The sequence below is a fragment of the Perca fluviatilis genome, chromosome 3 (assembly GCF_010015445.1).
Source record: "Perca fluviatilis chromosome 3, GENO_Pfluv_1.0, whole genome shotgun sequence".
Classification (NCBI taxonomy): Eukaryota; Metazoa; Chordata; class Actinopteri; order Perciformes; family Percidae; genus Perca; species Perca fluviatilis.
This window is the reverse complement of record NC_053114.1, coordinates 16,419,273-16,435,843: the sequence shown is the minus strand read 5'-3', so window position 1 is coordinate 16,435,843 and position 16,571 is coordinate 16,419,273. Positions and strand designations below refer to the sequence as shown.

The 16,571-nt window shown below is 39.7% G+C and overlaps 1 protein-coding gene across 3 annotated transcripts in view; it reads left to right on the top strand.

The window, feature by feature from the left end:
- itga11a (integrin, alpha 11a) overlaps positions 1-15,981 on the top strand; it is a 72,781-nt gene extending 56,800 nt beyond the window's left edge. For all 3 annotated transcript variants that reach the window (XM_039794152.1, XM_039794151.1, XM_039794150.1), the window contains 16 exons: positions 521-651; positions 878-1,044; positions 2,700-2,839; positions 3,313-3,423; positions 3,556-3,641; positions 3,759-3,969; positions 4,143-4,241; positions 9,031-9,107; positions 9,287-9,370; positions 9,647-9,737; positions 9,890-10,003; positions 10,511-10,594; positions 10,686-10,796; positions 10,991-11,086; positions 12,253-12,366; positions 14,729-15,981. In XM_039794152.1, the coding sequence (XP_039650086.1) occupies positions 521-651; positions 878-1,044; positions 2,700-2,839; positions 3,313-3,423; positions 3,556-3,641; positions 3,759-3,969; positions 4,143-4,241; positions 9,031-9,107; positions 9,287-9,370; positions 9,647-9,737; positions 9,890-10,003; positions 10,511-10,594; positions 10,686-10,796; positions 10,991-11,086; positions 12,253-12,366; positions 14,729-14,806 (1,794 nt within the window). In that variant the 3' untranslated portion in view covers positions 14,807-15,981. The remainder of the gene's footprint in view (positions 1-520; positions 652-877; positions 1,045-2,699; positions 2,840-3,312; positions 3,424-3,555; positions 3,642-3,758; positions 3,970-4,142; positions 4,242-9,030; positions 9,108-9,286; positions 9,371-9,646; positions 9,738-9,889; positions 10,004-10,510; positions 10,595-10,685; positions 10,797-10,990; positions 11,087-12,252; positions 12,367-14,728) is intronic.
- The last annotated feature ends 590 nt before the right edge of the window (positions 15,982-16,571 follow it).

Genomic DNA, 16,571 nt, shown 5'->3' with positions numbered 1-16,571 from the left:
ATCAACAGACAGGCAGGTGATTACAACGGCTACATCACAATAGACAATCTAACAAAGGACTGGGGGGGGGCTGGCATATACTGAGTGATTAATAAGGGAATAAGGGGCAGGTGGGTGTGGAGCATCTACTGGACAGGTGGATAATAAACTCTACAAACACACGAGACTGCCAGGCATGAGAAACTGGCAGAATGTGCAAAATCTGAGGCAGCCTACTCTATGTGACAGTACTGATTTAAACAGAAGCAGGAAGCTGGGGTGACCAATTTAAGCCAATGGTATGCTTTCAGAGAATGGTTGGTAGTAATGTAAAATATAGTATTTCCAATACGTGTGCTAAAACATACACAAACCACAATAACTTTTGTTCTCAAAATTAACTATTTTTAGTAATTTTACTGCACAGTTGAATTGCACACAAGACTGGTCCAATATTGACTTTAATCCCAATATTGTAAACTGTGGTTGTTGTCATTATGATCCTTGTTTGCTCACATCTCTTCTTCTCTCTGTTTCTCAGAGGATAGCAGCAGCAGATTTGGCTCCTGGCCTGTTGTACTTTGGCCGCAGTATTCATGGCACAATGGACATGAACAATGATGGTTTAGTGGACCTGGCAGTAGGTTCCCTTGGTGCTGCTGTTCTCCTATGGTTAGTATCCCACCCAGTAAATAATACTGTTGTATTATTCAACACGGCTATTGCAGTTATTTTTAGTTATAAAAAAATGTCATCAGTTACTTGATCAGTTACTGTGATTTGCTCACTGTTACATTTGTGTTATGTACGCCTTCAGAAAGAATAATATTTTCAGAAATATTCTCAAGTCTCAAAGGTCTTGGGTTGGTTTTAATCCAAAAGCTTTATGCCCTCACAGGTCACAGAGTGTTGTCCGGATATATACCACTGTCAGGTTTGAGCCCAGTAAGGTCAACATCTTTGTGAAGGACTGTCAGAGAGGTGGCAAAGACGTGACCTGTATGTCCGCCATTGTATGTTTCAACATCACTGCCAGGACAGCCATTCCTCCCACACAGGAAATTGGTAAGCCAGCAAAAATAATCCACTGCTGTGGAAGCATCTGAGTAAATCTTCCAAGTTCCTCCCCTTTTTTTTGCCTAATAAAACTCTATTTCATCTATTAGTAAAGCAGACCCTTTTACTTATTGCACAACCTATCACACCTATAGATAAAACAAAATGTCTTCCTAAGAAAAGAAAAAATATATATTTCCTGAGAAGATGCTGACACTGCCAGGTGTTTTGTCAAACCTCTGGATATTGTAAAACCTTTAACAGATAATTTTCTTCGATGCGCTTGAGCAGAGAAATTTATATTGTGGATCTGATGTTGCAATCGGATTGTAAAATGACAGAATGAAACATGGCTGGCTTTAAGTGAGAAAAGGCATTCAGCCCTCTAAATGTATATCCTTCCTGGCTCCAATTGACTTTTCAGCATGCGGCTTCCCGTAAAATCTGTGATGGGTGCGTGGCGCCAAAGCGAAACGTTTCTTTACTAGCAGTAAGAGATTCTGATCTCACTGCTGTTCTCTGCCAAAGCTAATGCTGCTGCCTCCGAAACTGGTTTATCTGAACCACACTGGTGCTATCAAATGTTCCTTTTATTGTGTGAGCGCTGGTTTGGAATGCATCTACAAGCTTATCTTGGTTTTTATTCGTCTTAAAAAAAGAGAGTAGTTTCTAATTGTGTGGTGGTGGCGATAGCTTGTAGACAACTCCGTCCTGCACAAGGGTGTTGTGCCACCGATAGTCGCCCACCTGCATATAACCGTAGGGTTTCTCAGCTCACAATTTGTTTTTCGAGATATGATGGCAGGGTCTAGTTTCACTGTGTATCAGAGGGGAGGAAGCTAAGGTGCGGGGGAGTGTGTTCTGAGTTAACCTCTGACCCTTTGACATCTTTATCAAATCTATCAGACATGCCAAAACAGAGTAGAGGAAGAACAGAGGGACTTATCTTGTCTTCGCTGGTTACACATACAGTGGAACACGTTTATTTAATTTTCCTCTCGTTGTCGTGTCTGGCTAGTAATGCATGGCAGATGTGCTGGTGTTTGTGAGTTCGCTCTGGTCTATTGCATAAAATGGAACATAGTTTTCTGTCCCAGTCTAGTTAATCTTATTTATTCAAATATTTATTTATAGTATTTGAGAGAAAAGACTCAACTTACTACTTTTTAGATGTCCTTTGTTGGGACTTACTGCTGTAATATACTGCTGACAAATGCTCCTGTGTAGCTAAATCATTTAGTGTCCATTATCTGCCCAGATCTTTTTGCATAAGGCATTAAGATCTTTCCCTCTCTCTAATTCTCTAGTTGGCCCCAAACACTACTCATGCACAAGTTTACCCTTAGTAGATTTTTCCTTATGCCATGAAAACACAAGGCAATAAATGGAAAGCCTTTTAAACAATGTGGCTTGGAAATGACTCAGTAATGTTGCCAGAGAGTTTGAATATACAGTATGTTGAACACACATTCATCATATGTTCAGAGTCAAGCTAATTTTGCATTGCACTGCTACAGTGATGTCATTTACCATATCCTGATGCGGGGCCATTTGTCAATTAGTCTGCACTAACCAAAGTAAAAAAAAGAAGCCATCTAACTTAGAAACATTTGAACACAAATAGAACAGTGTGTAATTTCTTAACTCTTCCTATGACCCACTAGGGATAAAATATAATGTGTCCATTGCGGAGAGACGTTTCAATCCTCGGGCCATGCTGGACAACCCAAGCAAGCTGCAGCCTCAAAACCTGACCCTCTTTCCTGGAGAAGAGACCTGCGACCACATCTACTTCCATGTCATGGTGAGGCCCATGATGGGGGTTGCAAAAGTCATTGAGAGCAATGAAAGAATTGGCTTTACATGGTTCATTTCATTTGTTTGTTTGTCTGTTTATGTTTGCTTGTAAATTAATAATTCCTCCCAAGAGTAATGTATCCCAGTGTTTTCCGCTATTATTGAATAGGTGAGATGGGTAAAAGATATGTATTACAAGTAAGATTATGTGGAAAGTTTTAGTACTGTGATGGTTAAAATGCTGTTTTTGACAAGAATTCAATTCTGGTAGAATATCACTACTTGTACTCCACATTGGTCAAAACCAACACAAACTGGCCATTAAAATGAGATTATAATCATATATTTTGAGCATTTCTGCATATTGTACATTTGTGTAAACCTTTTAAAAGCAAGACCATATTTGAGTGTCATAGATAAAGTGCCATGATAAATGAGTCAATCCACAGGCTAATCTTTGAATTTAATGTGCTATATTAGGAGACCACAGATTATGCACGGCCCATAGTGTTTTCTGCACAAGTGGGGCTACAAGATCCAGCCAACGGACCAGTTCTAGATGAAAGCTGGCCTACTGTTGTGAGGACTGAGGTGAGAGACAATCCTGGTGAGAGACTATCCTGTCTCTTCCCATAAATTATCATCTGATTCTATCAAAGTACATTTGAAAAGAAACGGATTAGTAGTTTATTTGACTTGACAAAAGCTTGTCTCTTTGGCCAGCTTCCCTTCTGGAACGGCTGTGACGAGGATGACCGCTGCATACCTGACCTGGCACTGCAGAGTATGACCGACCTGATGACTCGAAAGTAGGTACACACATGAGAATACACAGACCTATTGTATTTACACACTCAAGAAAAAACTGATCCTCCTGATGCTCTGTTACTTATGATTTCACTTTTTTTTCTCTCCCTGCCTCCCAGTCAGTTCTGTGCGCAGCCTGTACAGTCTCGCGGTGCTTTCTGCCGCCATCTAAGTGAAGGAGGGGCCGAGGGATCTCTGCGGGTTATCGAGGGAAACAGGAGGAGGATGGTGGTGGATGTCCGATTGGAGAACAAAGGAGAAAACGCCTACAATGCTCGCCTGAATATCACCTACACACCCAATCTACGCTTCTCTAGCCTCATAGTCAAGGTACATTTTCATCAGGCAAACTCATTTGGTTCATGGTGAGAACATATCTTTGTAATGTATGAAGTTGTCTAAAATATTCTAAAGAGGCTCAGATTCAACCAACATATGAGATAAATGCTGCATTTAAGATACCAGTACTGTATTTAAAATAAATGTTATTATTTTCTATCCAGGACAACTCTGACATCAAAATAGAGTGTTTCATTGAGGACAAACTGAGGAATGAGAAGATCTGCAATGTCAGTGCTCCGTTCATGAGGGCTAAAACTCAGGTGAGATATCACACTCTGAATCAATGAAATTATTATTAAGATTTTTTTAAATGTTTAAAAGTTGTGACTTACTTTATGATTTGCTATTAGACAATCTACTAACAAAACATTTAGACTTAACCGGGTATATGTTTTGCTGTTGTACTCATGTGAAAACAGTCAAATAAAAATTATTGATTGGCATATTTGCAGGTTTTGCAGTCATTCTAGAGCATTCCCCAATGTTATATTTGACATTTTCTTCCTGAGAGAATCCTCATTTCTGTATTTATCTGACTGAATTGAAAGTAAATGTAAAAGTTGATTTTTCCAACCATAACAAAATAATTTATATTGTAGTTTTCATGCCAAAAACACATGCTTTAATGACCATGACGGACCACACTGGTTAATGTTAAACCCACAAGCCAGTTTAGTAGGGCTGGGTATCGTTAAAAAATGATCAATACCAATACTGTGACTTCGATACCGGTTCCTAAACGATACTTTTTTTCGATACCAATTCTATAAAACAAAAAGAAGTACCGCACAAATCTTTTAATTTATTTTCCTGCTCCTACTACGTGAGCCCTGCCTCTTAATAACGTAGAGTTTTTCCTGCCTGCCTTTACGAAGAAAACATTAAATCTTGGTAGAGGCATGCTGCATGCTTGTTGGCTCACTCACGCTGATGAGATTTAGTCCTTATGTATTGAAAGGGTATTGAATGACGAGGCATTTTTCGATACTCAATACTTTAGAGGCAATTCGGTAAGGGCCTAAAAAGTATTGACTTCGGTACCCAGCCCTACAGTTTAGTTCTGGTTTGTGAGTTCCCTTCGTTCTATACTCTGACATAAAAGTCTACCGTGTCGACACTAAAACATGTCCTCTATTCAGCTTTCTAACTATAACAATTGTAAGTAGAAAGCAAGCAACTGTACTTTTGGATTTAATCTTAAACATGTCCTATTACATCAGTATAAAAAGCTTTCAGTGACTTATCAAGACAAAACAACACATTAGAGGATACGATAAACATCCTTATCTTAGTTTGTATCCTGTGATTCAACATTATTTACAGTTCTATGCACAAACAAATGCATAGCAGATGGTCTCCATAAAGCACATTATGAAACGTGTTGCTACAATGTTGTGTAGTTTCCCAGACCAGGCACATGCCCTTTAACCTTCAAGAAAGTTGAAGTTACTGTAAAGTCCAAGTAGGGAGTGCAAAAGGGGCTGTGTTAATGAAAGTAGGAAAGAAGGATTTAATTAGCCACAGAAATCAAGAAGGCTGCACATTCACATTTTGCTATAAGTAAATATACACATAAATACAATAAATGATTTAATTTAAAGCAAAGCACCAGGGAGGGCATGCGAGCGAATCAGCCACCCTCAGCATCAGGCACCAGTTTCAAGGATTTTATGTGATCCAGAAAGGCTTCCAGATTTTGAAAAAGGTTTTTAGAGAGCCCTTCGTACAGTATCTTACTTTCTCCAGCGTGATACAGAAAGGTGCCTAACCAGCAAACTAGTGGAAGCCAAGACATTTTGCAGTGTGCCAGAGAGAGTAAATGAGTGATTTTAAATACTGGTCATTCTTCCAAACTGGTAAAGTGTTGACTGTTTTTTAACTATAGATTTTTCATGTGATAAAAGTCATGCTTCTTCTGGAGCTTTTTTGTCTATATCCCACGGCCTTCTTCAGTGAATGAAACTTGCTAAGGTGTCGTCCCATGACATTACTCATAAGATCAAGAATGAACCTCCACATTTCTCATATGTTTATAATTCAGTTAGAAAAATGACACATTGTCACTGTTACATACATCACACAACATCTTGGTGTAACTGAAAACCGAAACGTACTGTATGTGGGTCCTGTTGCTCGCACAGTTGTCTAAAAGGGACTTTGCGTGTTTTCGAAAGCATCGTTTTAAAGGTTAAAGTATCTGTACCTTAATCTGACATAAAAATCAGTCAAGCAATACCTTCTTCCTCTAAACATCATTAACAATTTAAATAAGCACCCTCTTCGGTTGTTATAAAATTATTTTCAGGATAGATCTTAGCAACGGGGTAAACAGGACAGAAGAACTTTCTTCCTTGGCCATTATTATTATTGGACATTTTCCCTCCACTTTAGCCTGGTGCACCAGGTGAGACTGAGTGAAAGATGCTGAGAGTGTTCTTTCCCATCTGTTACTGATTGTCACATTACAATTCTGCCTTTCCACAGGCTTGTAATGTCAACGATATTTATGAGACTCTTGCACTTTCCAGTGTATTTTACAGCATGGCATCAAGTTTTATTTTTAAGAGGGTGATGTTTGAATTAACTTTGCTAGGGATGACACTGATGGTACATCACACAGTGCAATTAAAAGCTGTTAAAACAGTGAGCAGATTATACCTAAGCCGTCTTTCCCATTGGCGTCTAAACAATAGTCTTTCAGACTGATACAACATATGCTGATAAATACTGTAGGAATGAAGTAATGAAGGTGACTGAAAGAGTTGATGAAAATGTCCTAACCACGTCATTATCACAAACAATAGTCATCTCCGGGGCAACGAACATATCACTACACACTCCCCAACAACTGAACCAAGAGGACTCCGGTCACCGTTTAAAGCTCACTGAGTGATTTATACCCACTCATTCAGCCTGAACAGCATCCAGAGCCACAAGGCTGATCTGCAATGTTCGGGAGCCTTTTTAAAAATGTGGCACAGAGTTAAAACGAGGCTGATTGTACACCGGGGGTTCTGCCAAGCCTGCCCAAACCGCTGTTTAGAAAGTAGGAACCTCAGTGCAAGCTTTTTCAAGTAGCCAGTTATCACTCTTGTTTTGACTTTTCTGGTTGCTTTTGACCTGTGTATAACTCGCTTGTACTATAAACTTTACTACTGCTGCATCAAAGTGAGGTCTAAGATCATACTCTGGTGGTGACAAATGTGGGGGGGGGGTTTATGTCTCGTGGGCTTACACAGAGACAAGGAACACTAGTCATTGTTAATTGTTTAGTGATTGACAGTGAATGTGGCTCAGGGAAGCGCGTGGACTGCATCAACCCAGTCCAGAGAAGGAAGGAGAGGTCAATGCTCTGAATTTCCATGTTCTTTAGTTTTTTTTTAAAGATTATTTTTTGGGGCTTTTCCCTTTATTAGATAGTGGATAGACAGGAAAGTGGGGAGAGAGAGAGGGGATGACAAGCAGCAAAGGGCCGCAGGTCGGATTCGAACCCGGGCCGCCGCAAAGGACTCAGCCTACATGTGGCGCACGCTCTACTGGGTGAGCTAGAGGCCGCCCCGCTGAATTTCCATGTTTAACTATGCTGCCGCACGAACATCCTTTAGCCACGGACAATCATGTCTTCCAAACCCATACCACTCGCATGCATGTGTGTGTCTGTGCATTCTTATTTTTGTGTGTGTGTGTGTGTGTGTGTGTGTGTGTGTGTGTGTGTGTGTGTGTGTGTGTGTGTGTGTGTGTGTGTGTGTGTGTGTGTGTGTGTGTGTTTTCATCTAAATGGCTTCGGAATGACCATCAGAATAGGATCATCCAATTATTTAGAAAAAAAGACTGGGCAACAAGATGAACCTTTCTGTTCTAGGACATTCATAACAAAGACAAAAACAAGGGAGGATCATTTTCCACTAATAGGATGAGATTATATAAAAATAGGCTGTGGTGGAAGAAGTTTCCAGATTCCTTACTTAAGTAGAGTATCAATACAACAGCGTTCTTCATTAGAAGAAAAAGTGTAGCATTTAAATTCCTACTGAAGTAAAAGTACATAGGTATTATCAGCAAATTTCAAAAGGAAAAGTACCTGTTCTTACTTCTCTGAGCTGCAAACGATTTTAGTAAGGGGTCACAAACTGAAAAGAGCCAATCAAATAGTTTTAATGTGAAATCTTTAACTAAAAAGTATCTACTAACTCTAGCTGTTAGATAAATGCAGTGGAGTAAAACATTTGCCTTTTGAAATGTAATGGACTAAAAGTATGAAGAAGCAGGAAATGGAAATACTAAAGTGAAGTACATGTACCTCAAAACCGTACGCAAGCACAGTACTGGAGCAAATGTACTTTCCACTACTGAAAATAGATCATCATGTTTGTATGTATATGTACTATATCTGTGGTCTGTCAAGGATGAGTCAGTCTATATGGGGGAGGATAGCTACCGTAAACCTTGTTATGCATTACTATGGTCAGACGGAGGATTTCATTACGGCATAGAAGACTGTAAACAATGCTCAGCTCGGCTCTGTCTGCTGCCAATCAAACCTCCTCTCCTTTCCTGGTTTTCCTTCTGTTTTTGTTTGTCTAATGATTTCCATTTTCTCCCAAACCCATGGTCTCTTCTGTTTCTATCTGTCTCCTGCCTTCTCTTTGATTTTCTTCTGCCTTTGGTGTGTGTGTGTGTGTGTGTGTGTGTGTGTGTGTGTGTGTGTGTGTGTGTGTGTGTGTGTGTGTGTGTGTGTGTGTGTGTGTGTTTTTTTTGTTGGTGTGTGTGTGTGCGCGTGTGCGTGTGGTCTGTGTTTTTAGCAGTACCAACTGTGCTGCCTGGGGTCAAAGCCTGGGACTTACAGCAGGTTATTGCAGGCTTTACTCCTTAATCCATAACGCAGAGCCTTTACTATTGGTGAGGGTGTATTATATACAGTAGCATACAGTATGGAGTCAAAAGAAGCTTCTGACATGTGCGCTTAGTGTGTTTTCTTGTTGAAATGTAATGATGATAAACTGTTCAAACTGATTTATTCTTCTAAACTTTGTTTTCTCCTCTGTGTAGGTATCATTTCGTCTGGAGTTTGAGTTCAGTCGCACTGTCTTCCTAGAGCATGTCAGGGTTGTCCTGGAGGCCAGAAGGTGTGAACCCTTATCTGTATTTTATAACGACTGACACTGATCTAAATGCAAGCCTGTCCTTAACTGTCCCTGTATTTTGCTGCAATTGATCTACAAGGATAAATATTTCAACTGGTGTGTCCTGCTGTAACATCATTGCTCAGGTTCTTTAAATATTTTTTTTCTCGTTCTCTGAACAGCGATGGCGAGGAAATGAGCACAGCTGATAATTTCAATGATATCTATTACTCCCTGAAATACGAGGCTGACCTTCTCTTCACTAGGTTTGTCAGTTTCTCAACGTCTTACCAAACAATGCATGCTGCTGAAGCTCTTGAGTTGATTTTGGAAGCAAATGAACTTGGAAGTGCAAGTAACTGGAGCAAAGTGATATTATTCAGCATTTTCCAGATGCCATCGAATCAGTGTGGGAAAATAAGTTGCAGATACTGTAGCTGGAATTGTTATCATTTATTTGACTTCACGACAAAGCCCAGATAAATGGACACTAATAGATTATTCACATTTTACTTGTTCTTGTTTATTCTGTACTTCAAAAGGGATTCAAATCAGACTCGATATGAGATCAAATCAGATCTGGCACTGGAGGAGCCTGGAATTATCGGTCCTCCTTTCAACTTCACTTTCCAGGTGAGAAGCAGTTAGCATCACTTGAATTTACTGTACAGGGAAACACTGCTTGGAAATCCGTCCATTCATTGGCTATTCCCGCTTTTCCTTTGGAGGAGCTGGAGCTGGAGCTTAAAAATCATTTACACAATGTACTCCTTGTTGTCTCTCAGATCCAGAACCTTGGCTACTTTCCAGTAAAGGATCTGCAGCTGAATATTGAGATCCCTGAAATGACAAAAAATGGCAACCAACTTCTGCAGATATCTGACGTCTATATTGACCAAGTGAGTGTGGAGCCTCAAAGTTTGATTGATTTTAAAGTGAGAATATGTAACTTTTGAAAAAATAATAGCACACTCTTCTTCTTCGGGTTCTACTGCTATTTAAAGAGCTAGCGCAAAAATATTTTGAGCTCCGCACAAATAATACTTTATTTGCAAACTTAATTATTTAGGGCCTAACTAAAGGAATATTTTAGAAATATGCAAAGTAAGACAGCTTTAGAAGTGCTGGTGTGTTGTTTTTTTGTTTTTTTTAAAACTTTGGACAAAGTCAGGCTGTTCCCTCTGCTACCAGTCTTTATGCTAATCTAGGCTAACAACGTCCTGACTTAATCTCTGTACTTACCATACAGACATGTGATTGGTGTTGATTTTCTCAGATCTCCCAAGATGTTAAACTTTCTTAAATTACAGGGCCATATTCATTCTTGGTTTGTATTGCACTCTTTCTCTGCAGACACAAGGTTGTCACATACTAACAGGTATTTTCACTCTCATGTCACACCTCAGAGAGATGGTACACACTGTTTACCACCACAGCATGTGGCACAGAGCAGAGCGTCACCTGAGGACCTTTCACGCTTCTCTCGCTTGGTAAACCAAACTCATTCCCAAAATAATATTTTTATTTACAACGTGGTAACCTTTTATCACCTGAAGGCTGATGTCTGGTTTCCTCACACAGAACCGGTCCAACACCCTAACTCTGCCAATCCAATGCACCGTCACTGTGGCCTCCTACAGAGAAATTGCAGTTAGAATCACAGGAGCGCTACGAATAGATACCTTACACACAGTGAGTATAAAAAAAAAAAGCATGCATTCATAAAGTAAAAAATCCCCTAGCTTCTTAATAACACACAAGCATGACAGTGCTCCAGTGATCTTGCTTTTATTCTGCTTTGACTCTGTAGTGATGACAGCTTTGTAGTCTTTCAGCTTTGTGATGTGTTTGTGAAAACTGGCAGCATGTTTTGATTTCCTCTCCAGCTGAAGTTTAAAATCCTGGAACTGGGAACCAGTGCATCAGTGGAGCTCCCCTCCTCCAGCCCCATGTTTTTACATGAAGAAAGGCCTGTCAGACATGTGAGTCAACAACAAGTAATGCTGTAAACTGCCTCTGTCCTGGGTTTGACCCAACTCAAATCTGAACTCAACAGATTTAGCCTCTCTCTGATATCTATCATATCCATGTGTGAATCGGAATCAGAATCAGCTTAAAGCTTAAAGCTAAAAGCTTTATTGCCAAGTATGTTTACACACACAAGGGATGTGTCGTGGTATTGTAGGTGCAGGTCACATTAAAGCAACATGCACAAACACACCGAATACAGTGTTTTGTGCTTAGGGAGTTCAGTCTTTAAAATGTATTGAGACTTAGAATGGACTGAAAGTATAAAATTAGTATAGTATCTTTAACGCTAAACAAGAACATATTTTGCTGCAGTGACAACCTTATTAAAATATATAAGTGGTTTCTGCTACAGTTGAGCATGGCACTGGATAACTGAAACTGTGAAGAATCAGACACCAAAGGTTGGTATTGGAGCACATGTGTTGTGTGGTGCTTAGGGACCGAAAGGACCAGCGGCACAACATGTAAAAGTCTGGACTCATACACTAATCTTTGCTGCCATCTATTGGCCAGTAAAAATAGTCATACAGTTTCTCTTTATTAGGCTTTTATGAGCCAGTGCATACTGATGTCTTTTTCGCTGACGTAAGCTCTAAATGTATTATTAGTGTAAAAAGGGGAATGGATTTTTGTGATAAACCTGGTTCTAATCTGTGCTGCAAGTCTTCCTTTAAAAAGATATAAATTAAGAAAGAACGTTTTCAGTCCTGTTTCAGGCCAATTTCTGAAAAATGGTCATTGTTAATTCTACATATGTACACATCTTTGTAAATAGCCACGATTTTCCATGGGCTGAATGTAACTACAGTAACAAATGTCTGGATTTATAATTTAATATAATCCTCATCATCTCTGGGTGCATTATCACTGCCTGTGAATGTCACAGAATGCTTCATCAATGCTTCATCTTTAGTGTTTCATCACCCACGTTCATACATTTACACATGGGTACTTTATGTAAAATGTCTGAACATTATATTTTCATTTTTGCACAAGATGAACAAATAAACTCTGCATTATAACGCGATAACCTTAGCTGACTGAGTTCAGTGTGTATCTAAAAAAAATAAATGAGAAATGTTATTCTGATTTAAATGTCGGCTTATCTCGCCCACAGATAATATTGGAGATCAGAAAGGAGGGAGATTACAGAATCCCTAACTGGATTATCATTGGAAGCACGCTGGGAGGACTCTTATTGTTAGCCCTGCTCATTCTCGCTCTATGGAAAGTAAGTCAATCATATCGTGCGCATTATTAGTCAAGATATTGTATTTTTGTATCTTTGTTGAGACTAGCAAAGATCAGGTGTGCCGCAGTACTGCTGCTGTTTTTAATATAAAGTAGGTAGTATCTTATTATTCTACTACCAAACTAATTTTGCTTTCCTTAAGTTATCTGAAGTATTTACAGGCCCTATTTAAACCTAAACTGTAGTCACAGCAGTACTTTGGTTTAGGGTTATGCTACCATTAGAGATAAATTAACGTCTGTAATCAGAGCTAGACTAACACTGAAAGCAATATTACTATTATATTATTAATTGACAGACTATCACAGAATTTCAGTATAAAATTGTGTTTATATAGTTAAGGACAGTTACTAGTTGTGCCTCGTATCCTGAAAAGAAACATTTAGCTGCACTATTCAATGTACAGTAATACCCCCTAGAGAAAGAGAAAAATACAATACATCAAACGGTTAAACCACATGAGTTCCCTTCATGTGCATGTTTTCTAGTTGAAGAAATATTGACATGGCTATAATGTACTGTATGTAGAAAGAACCTCATTTTGCAGCAAAAGGTCTAACCGTCAATAAAGGCAGCCTGACATTCATGGAAAACACAAGAGCCATTGACTGAAACACACAATCTATCTCCGGGCGACCATAGATCATAAATATCATGCTTTTCTCTGGAGCAACGCTTTGGGTTAGAATTGTTCATGTTCACAATACGCTATTGGCCTCTTTACACTTAGAAATAACAAATATACATTCAGACAGCAGGTCCTTTTACCTTTTTAAGGCAAAGCAAGGAAGGTTGGAACACTGAACAAACTGAAAGGCCGTGCACACTCATGGTAAACCCACACAGGTGATTTTACTTATTTTTGCTTATTATTGATTATAAGTATTAAGTAGTATTATTGATTTTAGGACTGCGTCAATGTCTGCAGTTTGATTAACATCTCTCTAGCTTGTTGCACCTGTTTGGGCTTGACAAATGACACCTGTATCTCTACACAATTTGAGCAGAGGTCTAATCAGTTAGAGCAGTGTTTTTTTCCTTGGCGCCCCCCCTACTCATGTCTAAGAAAAGCTGAGCCCCCCCCCCCCACACCCAAAAACCAAAGTTGAGGTAACTCTCGAGATAGAGCCTTACCTTCTTTTTGATACAGAGGAGTTATCAGCACTTTTACATTTCTCCGCCATGTTTCATTCATAAAATAGTGATGCCGTGGCGGCAGGAAAAACGAGGATGATAGCAGCTGACCTGATGACAGCAAGAGTCCCAGGTTAAGAGGTCCCGGAGGTTTGGCCTACTAAGTAGCCTGCCTACAATTTTAAGTGAGAACAAAAATATATAGCTTTCATACAGACTTTTGTATACATTATATAGTCTGGTGTATTATCATAATTTCTTAACGTGCAAATATTTTTTCAATTCAGATAAAGACTTGCGCCCCCCCTGTGATCTTTGCCGCCCCCCTGAGGGGTGCCCGGACCACAGGTTGAGAACCCCTGAGTTAGAGCATCTGAAAACACCTGTGTGGCTCTGCAGCGTCATAAATTAATCAAAAGAGCATTTGAGAAAAATAATCACTAAAATGTACAGGAAAATGTAGATTTTATAGTTCAGGTGCATAGCCGCTACATACATTTACTGTCTTCACTGTGTTTGGTTCTGAAGCTGTAAATGCTATATAAACACAGCTTTATATTTGTGACAAAAAAATCTTAATTTAAAGTCCACTTTCAATTGCCTCATGGATCTTCATAACATGTAAATGGCGTAGTTCTCATCATATGAACTAAGTGTGAAACATTGGTCGCCTAATAACACCTGAGCCAGTTCCATTTACTGATTGAAGACTGTGAGATGCAGTTTAAAGCTCAGAAAAAAGCTGCTAAATAGACCTTAATCTCGCTTTGCCAGACCTTCCTTCACAGCGCTGCGGAGGAGGGTCTGGTTAGTCCACACAGCATTCCGCAAAGGGAGAAAAACGTCATCTGGTTTATTGGCATTTCTTTAAACCAATCACAATCGTCTTGGGCAGTGCTAAGCGCCCGACAGAGCCATAGTGCCACTGCAAAATAGCCTTGGGAAGGATTTACCTTGCAGAGATCTGAGGAGCAGTTAACCATAGTCCTCATAAATCGACCAGAGTTTAAAATTGCAACACAAAGAAAGCGGAAGGTAACAGACATCCAGCTGAAAAGCGCGTGATCCGGCAGTAACGGAGCAATCCCAGAAGTGGAAATAGACCTTAACTTCAGATGATTATCCCACATGCTGGTCCCTTGGGCACGAATAAGCTTTGTTAGGCTGTACCTCTTGTCTAATTTCTCTTCACTTCTCTCCCTCCCAGCTCGGCTTCTTCCGGAGGCAGAAGCGGAGAGACAAGGACGAGCAGGAGGCAAACGGGAAAGTGGCCGAAGAACGGTAACGCAGGCTGAGGGCCCCCAGCAGACAACTTTTCCACAGGGGACCAGACACTCAGGGACCAACCCACCGCCCCCTGCTCCTCAACACCAAAGTGGCGCCACATAGACAGCTCCGCATGACCGCTGAAGCAAAGCTTGTTCAGTGCACTGGATCTGTCCCACGCAACGACCCCTGACCCCCATGAGTCAGCACTGTCACACTCACTTAGCATCCCTGCACTGTTGCGGCATTAGGGCCTTCTTTGTCTATGTATTCACTGCCCTCCTTGTCGAATCTTCACAGATCTTTGAGCTCTCGTTTTCCTAGCTTCAGGCTGGAGCTGTGGTGCTTTTTCCGGTCGTTAAAAAAAAAAGAGAAGAGAATAGATCGAGCCTTGATCGATCTGTCCCAAGAATTTCAGGCCATAATTTGCCCTTGAGGCAAGCGTTAGCCAATCACTCTTTTGTCTCTTCCTGATGTGTATTTATTTAACTCTTATGGTAAATTTTGAAATACATGAAAAACCTCAAGGGTGACTTGCCACCCAAAAGCTACCGCAAATGTAAAGTTACTATACTGTATATTGAATTCGATGTTTAAAAGATTTTATCTGCAACATGTTCAGCTCACTTGCATAATAATTTATGAAGAAACAAAACTTAACTAAAGTCGCCAGAGTACAAAGATTCATGATGTTTAACCTACAGAGACGTTTACAGAGTTTCTTGATCTTTTTCTACAGAGGAGAATCTTCTAAACCTGCATCCGGTCTTAAGAGTTCACTGCTTCTCTTTTAATATTTTCATCCTGGAAAACATTAAACATTTGATGCACTTTTACTTTGTACAAAATTAACTTGAATTTTGTAAATAGTCAAGTACCTTTTTATACCCTTTCAAATATTATAATGAGTTTCATTATTTTCCACATGGTTTATGGCATTACTTTGCATGCCTTTTAACATGCACTGCATCAGAGCAAAAGGATGTGCATAAAATACTGCAGGCAACATGGATTTCAACAAAGTCATTCTCATGAAGAGCTGTAACTAAAGATGAGTCCAGTAAATGCACATTGCTTACAGTATGTCAGCACCTTCCTGGTGTCTGGTGACAAATGTCAGTTTGTCCTGTTTGATGAGGTGTGAAGAGCTGTAATATGCCTACAAATTAAACATTGTATATGTCTATCAATTAATTAATCGATCAACTTTTATTTACAGCAACCACCTGGTATCCAGTGCTTTACATGAAGTAAAAAGAGTAAAACATAACATACAGTAAAATCAGAAAGGAATAAAACATGCAGTAAAATCAGAAAAAGAATACATAAAAGCAGGAAGAACGGAAAATGTCAACGCTACTATGTATTAAAAGCCATTCTAAATAAATAAGTTTTGCGGTTCAATTTTAAACGAGCTACATCTGTTATAGTGCGGATGTCAGGAGGAAACTTGTTTCAAAGTCTCTGTGCTGCAACTACAAATGCGTGATCACCACACAGTTTGAACCTCAACCTAAAACCAGTTGATTGGATGATCGCAAGCAATGACGGATGTTGTTTTCATGAAGGGTTCAAATCTCGGACAGATACGCCAGAGCCAGGCCATTAATGGCCTTAAAAACTAACTTTCGATTCTAAAACACCAATGGAGAGTGTAGAGAACGGGTAATGTGTGCGCACCTGGAGGTCATCGGTAAAAATTGAGCAGCAGTTGAAGGCCAGAAATAGAAGTTTGATTGAGCCCAACATAAAGTATATTACAATAAACCAGCCTTGAACTAATA